This window comes from Chenopodium quinoa, unplaced genomic scaffold (genome assembly GCF_001683475.1).
Source record: "Chenopodium quinoa cultivar QQ74 unplaced genomic scaffold, ASM168347v1, whole genome shotgun sequence".
In the NCBI taxonomy this organism is placed as follows: domain Eukaryota; kingdom Viridiplantae; phylum Streptophyta; class Magnoliopsida; order Caryophyllales; family Amaranthaceae; genus Chenopodium; species Chenopodium quinoa.
This window is the reverse complement of record NW_018744311.1, coordinates 1,315,745-1,332,649: the sequence shown is the minus strand read 5'-3', so window position 1 is coordinate 1,332,649 and position 16,905 is coordinate 1,315,745. Positions and strand designations below refer to the sequence as shown.

Genomic DNA, 16,905 nt, shown 5'->3' with positions numbered 1-16,905 from the left:
TTTCAATTTATTTATATTTGTTTGTTTCTTTTATGGGTGATAATTAAAAAAATTGATGATTAAATAAGGCAAGAAGAGATGGAAAAGATTTTGGTGGCAGCTTTTGTGAAAGTAGTTGTGAATTGTGACTTAACTTTGGATTATCCGCTTTGAAATGTCATGTCCAAAGAATTGAAGCAATATACTCAGATTACAAGGGGTACCCCTTCCACTGTTAGCTCATCTGAATTTTATTTATTTCACACTGTTTACTGTTTACCCTAATCATATTGTTTCAGATGTATGTATGCAACTAGCTTCCTGGTTATTGACTCTTGGATATGACATATGAGCTCTTCAAGTTGCTTTATTTGTAGATTACTCGCAAAATTTTGACTTTTTACATTGTTCGAGTAATTACAAGAATTAACAATCAATGTATTGTGGGGATGATAAGCATGTGTAGTCACAGTAATGCGAGTAGTTAGAGTAAAACAGATTGATTTACGAAATTAATTTAAGTAGCAAGGTTTCTCAGCTCATCATTTGTCTAGCCTCTGTGGTTAAGCTCGGCTTATGAGAAAGACAACAAAAGAAAGTCGAAATAAAGACATGTCAATCATGAGTATGTGTCAATTCAAATCGATGTGAGGGTTTAATGGGCCAAGAAGATTAAGGCCAACCATGTATGAAGTACATTGGAATAAGGAAGATGTGCATGAACCTGATAAAATAAGATGTGCATGAACTGTTATTATTTACTGTTATATCCGAATAAGATGAAATATTACTTGTCAGGTTAGGCATAGTCAAGCACACATAACATGGGCACTATATGATTGTCCACGAAGTAGTGATGCAACCAAATTGTGGTAAGTTACCTAAGTATAAATTTTGAACTTAGTTTTGGAGAAATAGTACAATTATTTCCTTTGAAATGATTTGTGTTTATGGTCTAAGGTAAAATTGAAGCATTCTGTACATATTATAGATCTCAAGTTCATATCCTCTAATCTCCGTAAAAAAATCTTCTCTTTTTGAAGCTTATTTGAGCTTAGCACAGTAGCACCTACACTAGTGGTCCTTACTCCTAACTCCTTAATTGAAAGAAAAATGATGATTTTTTCAATTCTCGTATTAGAAAACGAAAATTTTATAAACTTATTTAGTAAAATTAATAAAATACTTTTGCTATATATATAATTACGTGGGTTGGTCCACCATAAAAGATTACGAGTAAATTTATGTAAAAAAAAATTGACGAAGAGTAAATAGAATAATTTTTATTTTTGAATAAGGGTTAATAATAATATAAAAAAAATATTATCATATGAATTTTCACCTTTGGGGAAACTTTTTTGCATTTTTTTATTTCCTGTGCATTCTACTTTCAGTAAAATAGCTGAAAAACTTTCTTGTCTACCTCTTTTTGGCTAGCATAATTTCCAAGTTATCATTCGTCGAAGTATACAATAGTACATTAGAAGATAAAGAGCCAGACAACTTTAGTTGTGAATCTCTTTGTAGGATTCGCTTTCCTCTAATCATTTCACTTGAGTAAATTTCACTGAATCATCTTTAACTGGATTTATCTAAACCTTACCTTTAAGTAGACTTTTGCTAATTAACTAATATTATAATACGGGATTGATGCATCATCATCAACTCTTTACCTATTTCTCCATTTCATAATGGGGTTAATTTTCTTCAATTGTCAAACTTTAATTGTTTAATAATATCAATATCAGTATGTATCTGCATTAATGCATGAGATATATGTACGTACTTCGCATATACACAGTATATTAGACTTTATATAGAAATAGTTTGAGCGTCAAAAGCAGTGACGCCTTAATGAATATGAGGATGTATCAGAGACCTTTCTGTATAAATGGTGTAGCCGACGTTTATAATTGGCATCAGAACACCAAAAATCAGCCAGAGATACCAAAAGGTTTTACCTTTGAAGATGCTAAGAAGTTATCCAACGATTTATGGTTACAACCTAACATAGTTATGCACATCATTTTTCTTTCAGGTTTACATTACACTTCCAGTCCAACCCAAAGGTTGCAAGCTTCGCTTCATGTAATTTATCTATGTTAGCAAAGATGGGGTGATGGAAGTCAGACTGCCAATAGAGAGAATGATGCAGAGCGATGTACATCCATTGCAATGCTTCAGTTATAAACTCATCTCTGCCGGGAGGCTAATTTCTAGAAAATACAGACTGCGAACAACAAACCAAAAAAATTAAGAAATAGCACGGATAAAGTGCAACAAGAAGAACAGGCAAAGCATTCATTCGCGAAGCTATGGACACAGGCCTCAAAAATTACACATAAATAATGCCAGTGATATCAGGTATTAGTAATCTTTGATTGTCAGGAGGGTGTAGAAAGGGTCGTATGACCACCTGACCAGGGGTTGAAGCTTGAGGAAGCACCCCAGCGGTATCTAAATCAAGTACTCAACTTGTTAACTACCCAAATACCCAAGTACTCGGAATTTAAGACACTTAAAACCTCGCCAGTCACTTGATCTACGAATCCAACTATCCATTTTGTACGACATAATGAAACTAACTGAATGTTACAGAGAAGTTTGTGCCATATCACATATGAGGTCACATGTAGATGTCCAATATTACACAGTCACACCCTAAATCTCTCAACGTTAATGAGTGGAAATGAACATACTTTGTGAAACACATACACATGCTTGGTAGGGAGATGTATTGCGGTATTACTTGGGCATTCACCAGTCATGTAAAATGAAGCAATAGAAATTTTTTATCAGCAGTTTGTTATTCTATATCTAAAATCTATCACCTTAGGTTGAATCAATCTAAACTCACAGATCTTAATAAATCCAAGTCTGTCCTCCCCCTAGTTGTCCTCCCTCTTGGTTCTGGGACAGACAGATGGAATCACACAAGAAAAAGGAGCACATATAGGATACAAAGCCTAGACCATTTCTTCTTCTAATTATCAATTGAAATATTTCATATAAACTCACTCACATAAGTCACTTGATATTACTTACCTTGCTGACATAAAAGCCATGCCAAAGAAAACAGCCTTCACAGCTTGTTTCTGGCCAGCATAATCAAATGCTAGAGGCAACATCTCATGTAAGGTGAGGAAAGCCATCACTCCACCAACTGCCAAAAACCAAACATTCATTAGAGAAATGTTGGATAAGCCCAAGCATTTTCAACAACTTTGATGCAAGTACATACCTGATCCCAGAAGGCCATCAAGGATCTCAGGATTTAAACTGGTTGGGAATAGGTATGCTGCATCAAACAAAATCTGAACTATATTATTCAAGTAAGATAAATGAAATAACACAACAGAAAGTAATACCCAGATCGGGATTTGCCTTGAATTTTGTTTAATTCGTTCCATATGACCATACCTACAAGTATAACACCCAAGGGCTCCGCCAAACCAGAGAGTGATGCTATCTTAAATGCTTGCCACTTGCTGCAATGCATCAACAAAGTAAATGAGATAAATAGTATCTTATGACAGCAGAAACATAGTTGTGGCACAGGAACAAGCAATCACTGAGAATGGCATAATCTCCACCAAGCAACAACTCAAAATCTCTAATAAGTTGAATGTTAAGAATGAGCTAGTTATAAATTGAAAAAGGGTACTTTCTTGATTTGTGCAGGATGGCACGTTGGTTCACCTGGTTGACCAAATTACCTTGCACATCTAAATACCTAACGATCAAGCCCAGGCCATTTGACCCCTTTAACTTATAGGCTATAGGGAATCGCATCTTATACATGTGGTTTACCTTACTTGTCTCTGTGTGTGTAGCGAGAGAAAGAGAGTGGAGGGAGGTGCCATCTTTAACAAAAATGTGCTCTTGTTCCAATCAAGTGATGCACACTAATAAAGCCAAAAAGACTTCTATAGGCCACATTCACAACAGCGATATCACCTAAACAACTATCTGGTAAGTGGGAAGCTATTTTAATAATTTCCTACCTTTGCGTTGCAAAGTAAACTGGAAGAGCAACAGCGACACCCTGTTCAAGAAAATAGGACAACTTTAGTTTATGCATGTATCAGATACCCTTACTGTTGCATATGCACAATCAAAATACTCCGTATGTATTAGAAAGGTACTCTCATCATTTGAGAGGATGGGCAACTATACCTCAGGAATGTTGTGCAGAGCAATAGCCAAAGCTAAATTAAGACCCACCCGAAGACCCTGGAAATGAAAAAAAAAAAAAAAAAAGAAAAGATTTAGAAGAATAATTGAAGCATGAAGGTAGGTGTCTCTTCATGCCTGCAGCTCTGCAGCATTCACAAATTTTAGAGCAAAAGGAGCAAGCAGAAAACAGAATAACAAAGGTCATTATAATTAATTTCTGTAAGTGGCAATGATTTAGAGGACCATGCTGTAAAATGAATCTTAATTTTAACAGTTCATCAAGAAAAGAAGCAACCAAATTTGACAAAACGCACTCCTCCTTCCCTGCCTACCACCACACCAATTTTCTAAGAGACAAAAGCCCGCCGGGGGGGGGGGGACGCAAATAGATATACAAGCAGCAATATGGAAGACAGTAAATAGACGCTCTTCCATTCCTATCAACTATGAAAGTCACATTTTCCTATCCTACAGACTGAGACGCAAATAGATTACATATAGCATAACATGAATATAATTGTTAGTTTGTTATGTTATGAAGGTCATAATTCAAAGGTCTTTTACAGATGGAAAAGAAAAGCAACATAATCTTGTCAACCAAAATGAGGTTGAACTACATGTCTAAAATTGAAAGCGGAAGTAAAATCCTAACAAGTCTCAAAAAGATGGAAGCTTCAACTAGCAGTCCCCTCCTTAGAAAAACAAAGTCGAGAAACACAAAAATGGAGTTCAATGATAAATTAAGAGATAAATTAAAATATCTTTCCATGCTAGAAGACTGGGTCAAGTCTCACTTGCACGACAGAACCTTGTTTTGCCAGGATACTCCAGTTGATATTTTTCTACCAATTTCACATTTTTACCTCAAGGGAGACCAGTTTTTTGGATAATACGCTGTGGAAAGGGAGGGAAGGAATAAGATGAGTCCCTTTTTCTTATACAAATGATACAATTCTTCCATAGATGGAAATGAAAGCAAGATCTTCACTTCCCCTCCTCTTCTTTCCCTTTACCTTCCCTTACTTTCCCTTCTCTCCAAAATCAATATCGACAGCAACATATTACTAGGGTCTCGATTGGTTTCAATAATATGAGAAATATTAGGTGTTTAGACTGATTTCAAATTTCAAATAGGTATTAGTACATATTAAGGCCATTTATGTTTGCAACAAAATTAGTCTCTCCATCTGTGAAAATTGATCCCCCCCCCCCCCTTCTTGAGATTCTTGACTCACCAATGGCAAGATTTTAGATGTTTTTGTTTTCCAGGGTGAGGATTTGGAAGATATTAATAGATATTCGTATGATCTAGCTGATTATGTAGATTTTTTCTTATTGACAATTATAGCAATGGTTAGTAAGATTTCCTCCTTGTATAAAGACAACTCATTAATCATAAATTGGTTATTAAAAATTGTTTTCATAGAAAAATTTAAATGTACATTTCCTTTAACAGAAAAACTGAAAAAAAAAATATGATGAAATCAAGTGCTCGCTTATAGGCAAAGCTTATAAGCTGTAAAAGTTAGTCCTAGGATTGGAAAAAGATATAAATATATATGCATGAATCTAATTGTACCTTCATGGATCCAAGAAAAACTGCCATTCCCTCAGGGAAATTGTGCAAGCTGATACCTGAGAAATGAAGATTTGACTTCTCATAAGTTCAAAATTAGAATCAATGTAGGCATATTTCAAGGCCACACATATTACAGGAAAAAAAAAAAAAAAAAAAAAAAAAAAACAACAACAAAAAATAAAAAAAATCAAGGTGCCATCCATCAATTAGAATCTAGATTGAACTTCATACAAAAATGATGCAATGGAGAAGGAAATAGCATCATAGGTATTCATAGCTAGGGGAGCCCTTCCTGGTCCTTACCAAAAGGAAATAGCATCATAGCTAGCATTATGATTAGCTTCTGTAATTATATCTATTATCTAACCTTTCACATTATCTACTCTAGAAAACACAATGAAAAAAGAAATGCAACAAGTCTGTTTAGAGTATACTAATAATCAACAATCTAGAGTTAACTAGCAACTGATCACTAAGAACAGCTGAATTTGACATGCTCCATGAGCACTAGAACAACTAAAAGCCTACAAGTGAGCATACCTATGGCTGTTATTATGCCACTGTACATGACTTGTTGCCGATGCTTCTTCATTAAGTCCTTCCCTTTTTCTTCTCCGTTTGCCCGCTAACCTCCAGAAGAATATCAACAAACCTTTAGGAGGTTGGTCCAGCTTGAAAGTCTCAATGCTTATTACAAAAACAGAAGAAACATTACAGTTTAAAACCAAACTAACCTTTTTGCTTTTAACACTTGGAGTAGGAGTGAGTGTTGGTTCTGGGATGAAGTTAGCAATAATTGCAAAGAAAATGACACCTGCAAAGAACTACAGACAACTGCACAAAGTGACTACTCTCAAACAGTGAATGGGCATATCATCTCTCCAATCTTCCTCAACAAAAGCAAATGAAGGAAGGTAAGTACTTACCCATAAATTCCCTTTCAAGAAGCCAATAGAGTTTATGGCATTGTGAGCCAGATCTAGAAATGATATGCTAAGCATAAGGCCTGCAGCGAAGCCCTACATAATTTAACAAAAACTTTAGGAATTCTTATACTGTTTAACAAAGAAGCAAATTGAACAATATTCTCCTTGACATGCATAATTCCATTACACACATAAGTCTGAGAAGCATGTTCTTCACATATTATTGTACCAAAAGGTTAGGGCCAAGAGCTGCAAAGACTAAAAGTAGCGAAAATTCAATAACCTAGATCTTTAAAGTATGTTGCATTTCAAATAACAAAGTTATGCACCTGCAACAGCCCAAGCATCTTCAAGTTTGGTGCGTCACTTAGGACTACAAAAAGTGCACCTGTTTGACACCCCATATAGCAAAGTAAGCTTTCTCTCGTAAACTACAGTATTCTAGAATCAGGATCATTATCCATCATAAAGATATTGCATGACAAGGTAGAAAATATATAAATCATGATCCCCAGTTCAAAAAAGCGGAGGTGTGATGTAAACAAAGTAGATTTAGTAGATAAAAAGGGGTCGAGGAGGTTTTAAAGCCAGGACCAAATAAAATTAGAATCAAGCTGTAATGCTGCACCACTCATTGCAGCCCTATGGAACCACAAAGTAAACAGTACTTGGAACAGTTTGAATTTCGACAAAATCCAAAACAGCTGAAAGATTGGCATAAATACATTACAGGGGCCAAAATATCTACCCGAAATTAGTATAAAACCATATGCATAAAGCTAACTTTCTCGCATACATAAGGTACTCTGGTTAGCCATGTTTCATGATGAAACACCTCTCCTTTGAGCTCCACAACCCATCTAGTCACAATTTTCAAATTCATCTCCACATTTTAATAGCAGTAGTTTATGTTAAGCTTGCCAATTGTAAGTGCTACACTATAATGATCATATTATCGAAATCATCTCTGTCACGAAATCACTAGGACTAACCATTAACAGCATATATAATCCCTGTATTAACGCCATGACCATTACCATAACAACTTGCTAAGGAATATCATCAATCCTATTATTCCTATACTTCCCGTCTCCTCCCTCCACCCAACAGCCCGCCCCGCCCCCATTCCTTCAGCCCCCCACCCCCCAAATAAAATCCCTTCTTCAACATTAAGCAGCAATCAACAATACTCGTTACACTAACCAATTAATCTTACAAAAATCAATCTTAAAACTAGGGTAACAAGAATAGTCCTAAATTTTTTAACTCCCACGAACCAAAAAGCCTTCATCATTACACTATACTGCCCAAAAATCAGCTACATTATTCATATACCGTAACAAATCAACATTATAATAGCATGAATTTAAGAATAAGAAGTTACAAAAGATAAGAAATTGAGACATAATAACATTATAAAATTAAGTCAAAATTGAAAATTCATACCCAAGGATGTGCTCAACCCCCCAACAAGTGAGAGCGCAAGAGCAACCAAGACTTGAGAATCCATAGCTCAATCAGAAGCAATAGCAACAGCAATGGCAGCAATCCTTAAATCCAACGGTCAAAATCCACAATCCAAAAACACCCAGATACTAAATTCTTGGTTTTTCTGAATCAATTTCAAAAACCCTTGAAAATTACACAGATTTAAGAGAAATTAAGAAGTGGGGTTTCAGCTTTAAGGAGAAATTGGATGTTAAGCTTAAACCCAGAACCCCTTCTCGGTAATATAAGAGAGAAATGAAAAAGGGAAGTATATAAGGGGTGGAATAGTGAATCAGGTAAAGGCAAACCAATTTTTGAGGGAGAATCAGGAGAGATTATGTGGAAGAAAGGAAAGAGATGGTTTGATCAGGTGGTCCAACTCCAACATATTTAAATGAAGTTGTATGAATGAGAAAAGAATTTTCTTGTTAATAAGCTAAGACTTATATTTTTACTTTTTTTTTTTTTATTATTTTTTTTAAGGAGCCATGAGCACATAGTTAAAAAAAAAAAGGAAAAAAAAAAAGGGTGTACATGAGATTTTTGTAAAACTTTTTGTTACAATAATTAGCTTATGTTCAAGCGATGACTTGCACATCTGGGATTCTGGGCTGCTTAAATTTGCGAAAGGTGCCGGTTCAATAGGGTCATTCATCTTACCTTTAAAATGAAAATAAAAAATAGGTTATATTCAATCTAATATATATATATATAAAGGGGAGTTTTTTCCCAAGTTTTTAGAGAGCCACGTAGGATCTAATTTTCTCAGCGCGTCATGTAGGATTATAAATCTTAGTAGTAGCCAATTAAATAAGAGATTATTAATTTCTTTTAGAATTAAATAATTTAAATGCCATGAAAGCAAAATTGGCGAATGAAATTTTTAAGTTTAAATTAATTAAATATTATATATTATCTTTTAATATTAGGAATTTTATCTAAATATATAATAAATTTTAGGCTCATAAATACAAAAAAAAACATCATTTAAAAACAATCAAAGAAACCGTGCATCGCACGGGCTTCATCTAGTTTATCTAATTGTCAAGTATCATACTTTATCTGAATTTTACTAAACTTATTAAACCTAGTCACAACTTATTCAACTCTAAGTCCTTATCAAAACTTATTTATCCTAAACTTATTTTTTCTAAAATAATTGAAAACAAGGTGAACAAAATGAAACTACTTGTTTGATAATTATTTTATAATACTCAAGATGTGTCGCTAGTTTAATATTAGTCGTGCAATAACATATGACTAAAATTTTTATGTAATTGGGCATTCTTCATGCATGGTTTTGATAAGGATTTAGAATATGCAATTGGTCATGTCACATGTCATACAATTAACAATTAAGTACGGAGTAGTAGTTAAGAGTATTTCCATCATCATCTACGAAACCCTGGTGTTTTAGTGCTTGATGCCTTAATCACACCTAACTTACTTTCTCAGCATTACATTACTAGTTTACTACTACTATACAATTCAACAAGCAACCATATGTTTTGCAAAGGTTGTCCCACGACTCCCGCCCCCCACTCTAATATTGGGCCGGAGACCTGGCATGTAGCCCATCAATGTTCCAAGAGTCCAAGACTCCCAACTTTCAAACTCTGGCCGATGGATACACTCCGGTTCAATGTAGTCATGGGACAAGACATGTACTTGTATTTAATAAGGGTCCGTTCTCTTCAGTTCATTTTCAGTTCAGTTCAGCTCCAATAAGTTCAGTTCAATTTATTTCAGCCCAATTCAATCAATCAGAACAGACCCTAAGTCTTTTAGGATTCCTTGAGAAGCATGAAAAGTGTCTTGATACTTAACCTTGTAGGGTCCAAAAATGCTCTTTACAGACAAAATTGAAAGCTATAATGTACAGAATCAGACTAATTTTAGCGATTAATAGGATTTGATGTTGAAAAATTGAGTAACGATGGGAGATGCATTTTAGGGTCATATAGATTGTTTGGAACCCTACACACCCACTTATGTATCACGTAAAGGCTCGGGGTGACTTTAAGTTAACAACGGGATGAAATTCCACGGGTTCACTAAACCTTAGGGCAATGAAGTGAAAATTTTGCTTAAAGTAAGAATCAATTTTTCAGACTAATTAAAATGAAAGTAGCATAGACAATTATTTAAGTTAAAAGAGTTTTTTTTTTTTGGTGTTTAGAGAGCCACAAGGGCAGGGTGAGAATCGATCCTAGGATCTCCTAGAAATCGGGAGGGAAGCTCTAACCACTTGAGCTATCTCTCACTCTCATTTAAGTTAAAAGAGTTACATATACTCTTCTTCTTTATTAATTTCCTATTTATAGGAAGATTTTTCAAAATATTATGTACTCTAAAATAAGGTGAAAATACCAAAAAGAAAGAAAAAAAAGTACTAGTAATTACTTACATGTAGACAAAATTAAATTGTTATCCATTTATATACACTACTACTACTGGTACAGAAGTACCTCTGCTATTTAAGGATGGTCGTAGAAGTAGTTGCTAACAAAAATAATCCTAAAATTAAATCATCCAAATATATGTTGAAGAAATTGAATTGTAAATTAAAAGAAATCAGAAAGTTGGTAAACTTATGCTCGTGCATCAAATGTTGATAATGAATGCACCAGCCAGGCTCCATCACTACCTAACTGTGATACACTTATACACAATTAGCCGTACTTCTATTTTAGGACACCCTTTTACATGATATTATTGTACCCTGGCCTCAAAAATAAATTTTCACTTTCATTTTTAAATTTTCACCCTTTTCCTTGAAAAAATCACTAAAAAAAAATAATTACTATGGACTAGTTAATAGGATTGCATGGTAAATAATATAATGAAATAACTTTTGATATATATCATGCACAAGATATAACTGGTTGTACATAGAAAAATAGGTATAGTTTCTATAGTCATATACTAATTGCTTTCGAGAGGTAAAATTTGTTAAGAGTGAAGAATACATGGTAAAATTTTCATCTTTAGCTACCAATAATATAGTGGTTTAATTTATTTTTTATTTTATTTTTTTTATTATTATTTTTTTTTACAATAGAACGTTTCATCAATCCTATACTAGTAACCTAGAATAATTGAGACTTTACTGAAATAATAATTTTCACTCTAGTAGTTGTACACCGTTCTGAGCTCTCATAACTAAGGTGATCATAGATTAAAATTTCTAAATCTAACTTATTAAGTGAAAAGAACGATTAGTGACAACTTTTTCCAGACATTACGAGTATCATTAGTTACGACCCCCGGGAATTTATATCAACCAAAAAGTCCAATATACATCAAGGTGTGTTCTGTTGAAGGATGATGACACACCAACCACTTGGGGTATAATGATTTATCCCTCCATGTATCTGGGTATGCAAGCAAAGTTTCTCCTCTTTACCTTATTTTAACCTTTTATCACACACCTTTAACATTGTATGCCACACATACACTTCCTTTTTGCTCAAACACACTACTACTACTTTGCTTTTGCTTCAAATCAATCCTCTCTTAATTCCCTTTTCTCTTACAATAATTAATCACTAATTAATTACATTTTTATGCATTTCTTCACATGATTAATGTAATGTAAGTATAATTTCCCCTTCTTTTATTCTCTTAATTTATGAAATTAAATATCTTTTCTTGTTTACTATGTACAACTATTTTATCCAATATTTTTATTCATAATATTTATGTAATATACACTTGCTCATGTTGTTCTCATGAACCAACCTCATAATAAATCCCCTGCTCCACCCCACATATTCATTGTGATTATTTTTATATTTATTTTTGAATAAAAAAAAATTATATTTATATATTATGATTGCAGCAGCCTTATAATATAAGGTATATTTATTTGATGTTACTTTTATTTTTCTGACAAATTGAAGAGTTGTGATCTGAACAATGGAGAATGTGAGTGATGATGTTGAAAGAGTAGTTGTATCAAAGATGGAACAGTATGAAATAATTGAGCAGATTGGTAGAGGAGCTTTTGGTACAGCATATCTTGTTCTTAATAAATTTGATCCTAAGAAAAAGTAAGATTTATTTTATTTCTCTGCATTTTTATATAAGTTTGTCTGAATTATTATGTTACATATGAAAAAACAGAATTTTGATGATTATATATGTATGTTCTTGGATTATTTTCCTAGATATGTGTTGAAAAAGATTAAATTAGCCAAGCAGACTGAGAGATTCAAGCGAACTGCACACCAAGAGGTTCGAATTTTAATCAAATCATGTGTTGTTTGTTACAAAGATGTTGTAATGTATGTTGTTCATGTTGAAATGTTCTGTTTATGTGTTTTTGTAGATGAGTATTATAGCAAAGTTGAACAACCCTTATGTTGTGGAATATAAGGATGCATGGGTTGAAAAGGTATAATGTTTTAACAATTTGGCTTATTTTTGCCTAAAATCTTATGATCAATGTGAATTAATCTTTAAGCATTGTGATGATATAAGCCATTGTAAGATGAATTTTGTGAACTGCATACAGGAGTCTTATGTGTGCATTGTGACAAGCTACTGTGAAGGAGGAGACATGTAAGTTTTTCGGATATTATTGTGTGTGTAACGTATGGAGTATAACATAGAGTGTTTGGTTCGAGCAACAATTTTTATGACTTAAGGAATCGAAAAATAATGTTCAGACTGATCTGATATTTCAGGACTGAGACGATTAAGAAGTCAAGAGGAACATATTTTCCTGAGGAGGTAATTAAAAAAAGAAGTTAACAAGTCTAAGGTGATGAGGAGGAAAAACACAACAGCCTAACCAAAGATTTATTATGCTGTAATTTATGAACAGAAACTCTGCAAATGGCTGGCTCAGCTCTTAATAGCCTTGGATTACCTTCATTCTAACCGAGTGTTACATAGGGATATAAAGGTTGGTTCTATTCGCGCTTGAAGTTCTTGATTGCATTAGAGGACAAAGAGTTTTTTCGATATTTACATGAACCTAACACCCCCATTAGCTAACTAAATTCTGTTACATTTTGCTTTCAGTGTTCCAACATTTTTCTTACCAAGGATCAAGATATCAGGCTAGGTAAGATATGCTAAAACTCTTAAGAAAGTGGAAGTTACTGCTATAGAGCTATTTCAGTGTCTTGACACTTTTTCCGAATATGGTGTGAAACTATTACAGGTGACTTTGGCCTTGCAAAACTGCTAAGCAAAGATGATCTTGCATTTTCGGTATCAGTTTGCGTTGCTTGAGATATGTTTGTTCCACGGAATTGTATTTTAGCAGCAAATTCTAAAAGATTACTTGCAAAACATGCAGATTGTAGGCAGTCCAAACTACATGTGTCCTGAACTTCTTGCTGAATTGCCTTATGGCTACAAGTCTGATATATGGTCCTTAGGTGGGAATAATGAAATACGCAAAACCATAAAATACGTCGTATAATATACGATCTCTATGTTTCTGATTGGTGAATGAATGAGTAAAGTTTATATATCTGCTATATTTTGCAGGTTGCTGCATGTTTGAAATAGCTGCACATCAACCTGCTTTTCGAGCACCAGTAATTTGCTATAAATCTTAATCTGCTTACTATGTATTTTTCACTATGTGCTCTAACTAAGTACAGTTGAACTAAAAAACAGGATATTGCAGGGCTAGTGAACAAAATTAACCGGTCCACTATCTCCCCACTGCCAACTATCTATTCTCCCACACTGTAAGTGTCCTATCATTTAACATGATCTTAATCAAAATGAGCCAAAAAAAAGTCCATGTTTTGCTGCATATTTACTGATGAATGCAGGTTGGACTGATTGCCAATATGCAGGAAACGTTTGATCAAGACCATGCTGAGGAAGAACCCGGAACATAGACCAACAGTAAGGATCCTTATGGACACCTATGTTACTCGGACTCTTCAACTCACCCCCAAGTACTCATGTCAGAGCCTCAACACCCTGACATGGGTATACATTTCATTTTGGACTGAAAATTTGGTATTTTTCATAAAACAGCCAAGTCTGACACTGACCCTTGGCACACAAACACGAGTCTAACATGAGTATCCAGTCCGAGTAACATAGCTTATGATCATACTTGTGATACTAAAATTACATTATCTTATACTTATTGTAAATTTTTCTTGGCTGCTAACAGAATTTCAATTGATGTAAACAGGCTGCAGAGTTGTTAAGGAATCCTCATTTACAACCATACCTCGCTCAATGCCACACATCTCCTATCTACCTGCCAGTGAAATCTGAAGTTCCTGCTAACCAAACTAAACCAAATGTACCTCGCTTCACCAACAAGCCCAGCACTCCCAATGTCAGAAAGATTGTTAAGGCAAAACCACCAATAGATCTTCCTAGAGTTGCTCGAGTAACACCTAGGAAATCATTACTCAAGGCAGCATCCTCTTTAGATTCACTTGAAACTAAGGTTGAGACCAAAAGGGTTGATCCAACAAGTTGTTCAGAACGAATATCCAAAGCCGAGGAAGGGCTTAAAGTCATTTCAAACTACATAGAACAACTCAAGGATGCTGAACTAACAAAAAGTTTCTTCAACATGTTGAGTTCATACCACAAGTTTGATCATCATAGTGAGACAGAAAAACTTGCTGTTGAGTACCTAACTCAGATATTGGAAAAAATCAAGGGAATTCCTGGCAAAACTGTGGACAAAGAATCGATATCAAGAGCTAGTAGTGGTCTAACTACTTTGCCAGAGGAAGAAGGGAAGGTTGAGCTATGTGCACACGTCGAGCATAGAGCAGAAGCACTAGAATCACTCCTAGAGTTATGTGCTCGTTTACTTAAGCAGGATAGATTGGATGAACTTGCAGGGATACTAAAGCCATTTGGTGAAGAACCGGTTTCGTCTAGAGAAACTGCCATTTGGCTCACCAAAGGTTTGATGAATGCTGGAAAACAAGAAATGGGATCTTAGCTATATATCTAGAAATTTTGTTTGTTTTGTTCTTTGTATAATTGACAATCTTGACTGATACATGTGTTTTCTTCCATTTTTCTTTTGATTTTGCAAATTAACCAAATGATGAACTTTTGTTTTGTGTATTTGCATCATTGAATTTCAGGTATATATTATGTACATGAAATATGATTTGTTCATAAAATTTCCTTTAGTCGAAGTGAAATGAAATTAATCGAAGTTGTTGCTCCCATGTAGAAATGGGACAACTAAATTATAAACACCGCACTAAAATTCAAAAATTGAAAATTTTGAAGAGATGAAATTTTAAATGAAAAGTTAATATACCCTTCTCTTAAGATCGTATCCTAAGTTAACGTACATAATAAAAATCTTATGGAAAGGTTTAATGATTAAGAACTTAGGTATCACATCAACTTTTATGAGAAAATTCTTATCATCAATTATCTATCTTTTCTTGCTGGACAATGCTAGAACAAAGCAACAATACACCACAAATGGTCCAATAATAAAGATACCTAGAAAAATATTAACCAATCTTTAGCCCATCACACATAATCTGCTCCATATATTCCATCAAACAACACATTGATTCCCTAATCCCTACACTTTAATGTGCTATTTTAAAAAAATATTTTAGTAGTGCTATATATTTGGTGGATTCGGAATATTAATCAACTAAGTAAGGTAAACTCGCGATTTGAAAAACCAAGTTACCTCATTATCCTTACTTGATTAATTACCCTTGACTTGGTCTTAGATTCATTGAATATGGACAAAAATAACATTTCCTTGAACTAACATACACTCCGTGTTATTTGACCTTTTTGTGTTTTTCCCCCCTTTAAGGACTCTTGTACGGTTATATGTACAACACATACACACGGTTGATGACACTCTTCGTCGTATTGAGTAAGACTTTTTATAATAAGAGTACACACGTATAATCACCACATGGTACCGCAATCATTCAACTAGAATTAACATTGCTCATATGATACATTGATATGAGAATTGAGAAGCTAAGTAGAATAAAATTGTTATGCTACTTTTCAATTCCATATATTTCTTCGTAGTATAAATGACACAATTGGTTAGAGGAGTAGCATGCCTAGAAAGAGAGAAATGATTTTGCGCTGAAAAATAAATAAAGTCAAATGACAATAATTGCATGACATATAAATTATATACATACTCTCATATTGCCTTTATTGGGGGCTTATATTTTATACTTATCTTTCCAAATCTACCATTCTATTATTTATTTTTTTATTAGCTTTAGCGTTGAAATTATAAATATTTGAATTATATTTGTTAGGAATATTTAACTATTAGAATAAACTAATTTCTTATATTCGTACATTATTTTCAAAGGTAAGGGAAAAAACATAATACGAAGTATGCACTTACGTCTACCAACCAAAGTGCAACCAACAAGCTAGATTACAAGAACATTGAAATATAAGATTAAAAATTAAAAATACTAATAATAATAAATTAATATTGTTATACTGTTATATTTATACAATATGGAATGAGTCACCAACTGTTGATTCCTGGAATACAGGTACAAATTACATCACCTTTCACCCCAAGAAAAAGCGAGAGAATATCTTCATGGAATATAAACTTAGTACGATTTTTTTTAGTCTTTGTGATTCCTATCTTATCGTGCTTGTGAAAATTACTACTAGTACTTATTTATTTATTTTAAAAAAAGAAAAAAAAATAAGTTCAAGAGAATGGTAAATTAGACCATTGTATGTAACTCACTAACTTGTCGATTTATAAAGGTTGTGCAAATATTAATG

General features: G+C 33.7%; 2 protein-coding genes across 2 annotated transcripts; one reads left to right on the top strand and one right to left on the bottom strand.

Moving 5' to 3' along the window:
* Positions 1 to 1,754: 1,754 nt before the first annotated feature.
* Positions 1,755 to 8,737, bottom strand: LOC110696004 (zinc transporter ZTP29). Its single transcript, XM_021873260.1, has 12 exons — positions 8,107 to 8,737; positions 6,990 to 7,048; positions 6,661 to 6,753; positions 6,469 to 6,558; positions 6,275 to 6,359; positions 5,735 to 5,790; positions 4,156 to 4,212; positions 3,984 to 4,024; positions 3,400 to 3,467; positions 3,221 to 3,277; positions 3,025 to 3,142; positions 1,755 to 2,209 (listed from the first exon to the last, which is right to left on the bottom strand). The coding sequence occupies exons 1-12, from the start codon at positions 8,168 to 8,170 to the stop codon at positions 2,164 to 2,166; spliced, it is 834 nt and encodes a 277-aa protein (XP_021728952.1). The 5' UTR covers positions 8,171 to 8,737; the 3' UTR covers positions 1,755 to 2,163.
* Positions 8,738 to 11,526: 2,789 nt separating this feature from the next.
* Positions 11,527 to 15,219, top strand: LOC110696003 (serine/threonine-protein kinase Nek6-like). The gene is made up of 14 exons (XM_021873259.1): positions 11,527 to 11,742; positions 12,051 to 12,200; positions 12,318 to 12,384; positions 12,479 to 12,544; positions 12,665 to 12,711; positions 12,837 to 12,882; positions 12,977 to 13,057; positions 13,177 to 13,219; positions 13,319 to 13,368; positions 13,457 to 13,538; positions 13,651 to 13,700; positions 13,783 to 13,856; positions 13,968 to 14,019; positions 14,318 to 15,219. The coding sequence occupies exons 2-14, from the start codon at positions 12,067 to 12,069 to the stop codon at positions 15,089 to 15,091; spliced, it is 1,566 nt and encodes a 521-aa protein (XP_021728951.1). The 5' UTR covers positions 11,527 to 11,742; positions 12,051 to 12,066; the 3' UTR covers positions 15,092 to 15,219.
* The last annotated feature ends 1,686 nt before the right edge of the window (positions 15,220 to 16,905 follow it).

Coding starts and splice junctions, on each gene's coding strand:
- LOC110696004 (XM_021873260.1), bottom strand. CDS start 8,170: ATGGATTCTCAAGTCTTGGTTGCTCTTGCGCTCTCACTTGTTGGGGGG. Junction 4,213..5,734: donor TTTTTCTTGGATCCATGAAG/GTACAATTAGAT, acceptor TTTCATTTCCAG/GGTCTTCGGGTGGGTCTTAA. Junction 2,210..3,024: donor ATGGCTTTTATGTCAGCAAG/GTAAGTAATATC, acceptor TGTTGTTCGCAG/TCTGTATTTTCTAGAAATTA.
- LOC110696003 (XM_021873259.1), top strand. CDS start 12,067: ATGGAGAATGTGAGTGATGATGTTGAAAGAGTAGTTGTATCAAAGATG. Junction 12,712..12,836: donor TACTGTGAAGGAGGAGACAT/GTAAGTTTTTCG, acceptor CTGATATTTCAG/GACTGAGACGATTAAGAAGT. Junction 14,020..14,317: donor ACCCGGAACATAGACCAACA/GTAAGGATCCTT, acceptor TGATGTAAACAG/GCTGCAGAGTTGTTAAGGAA.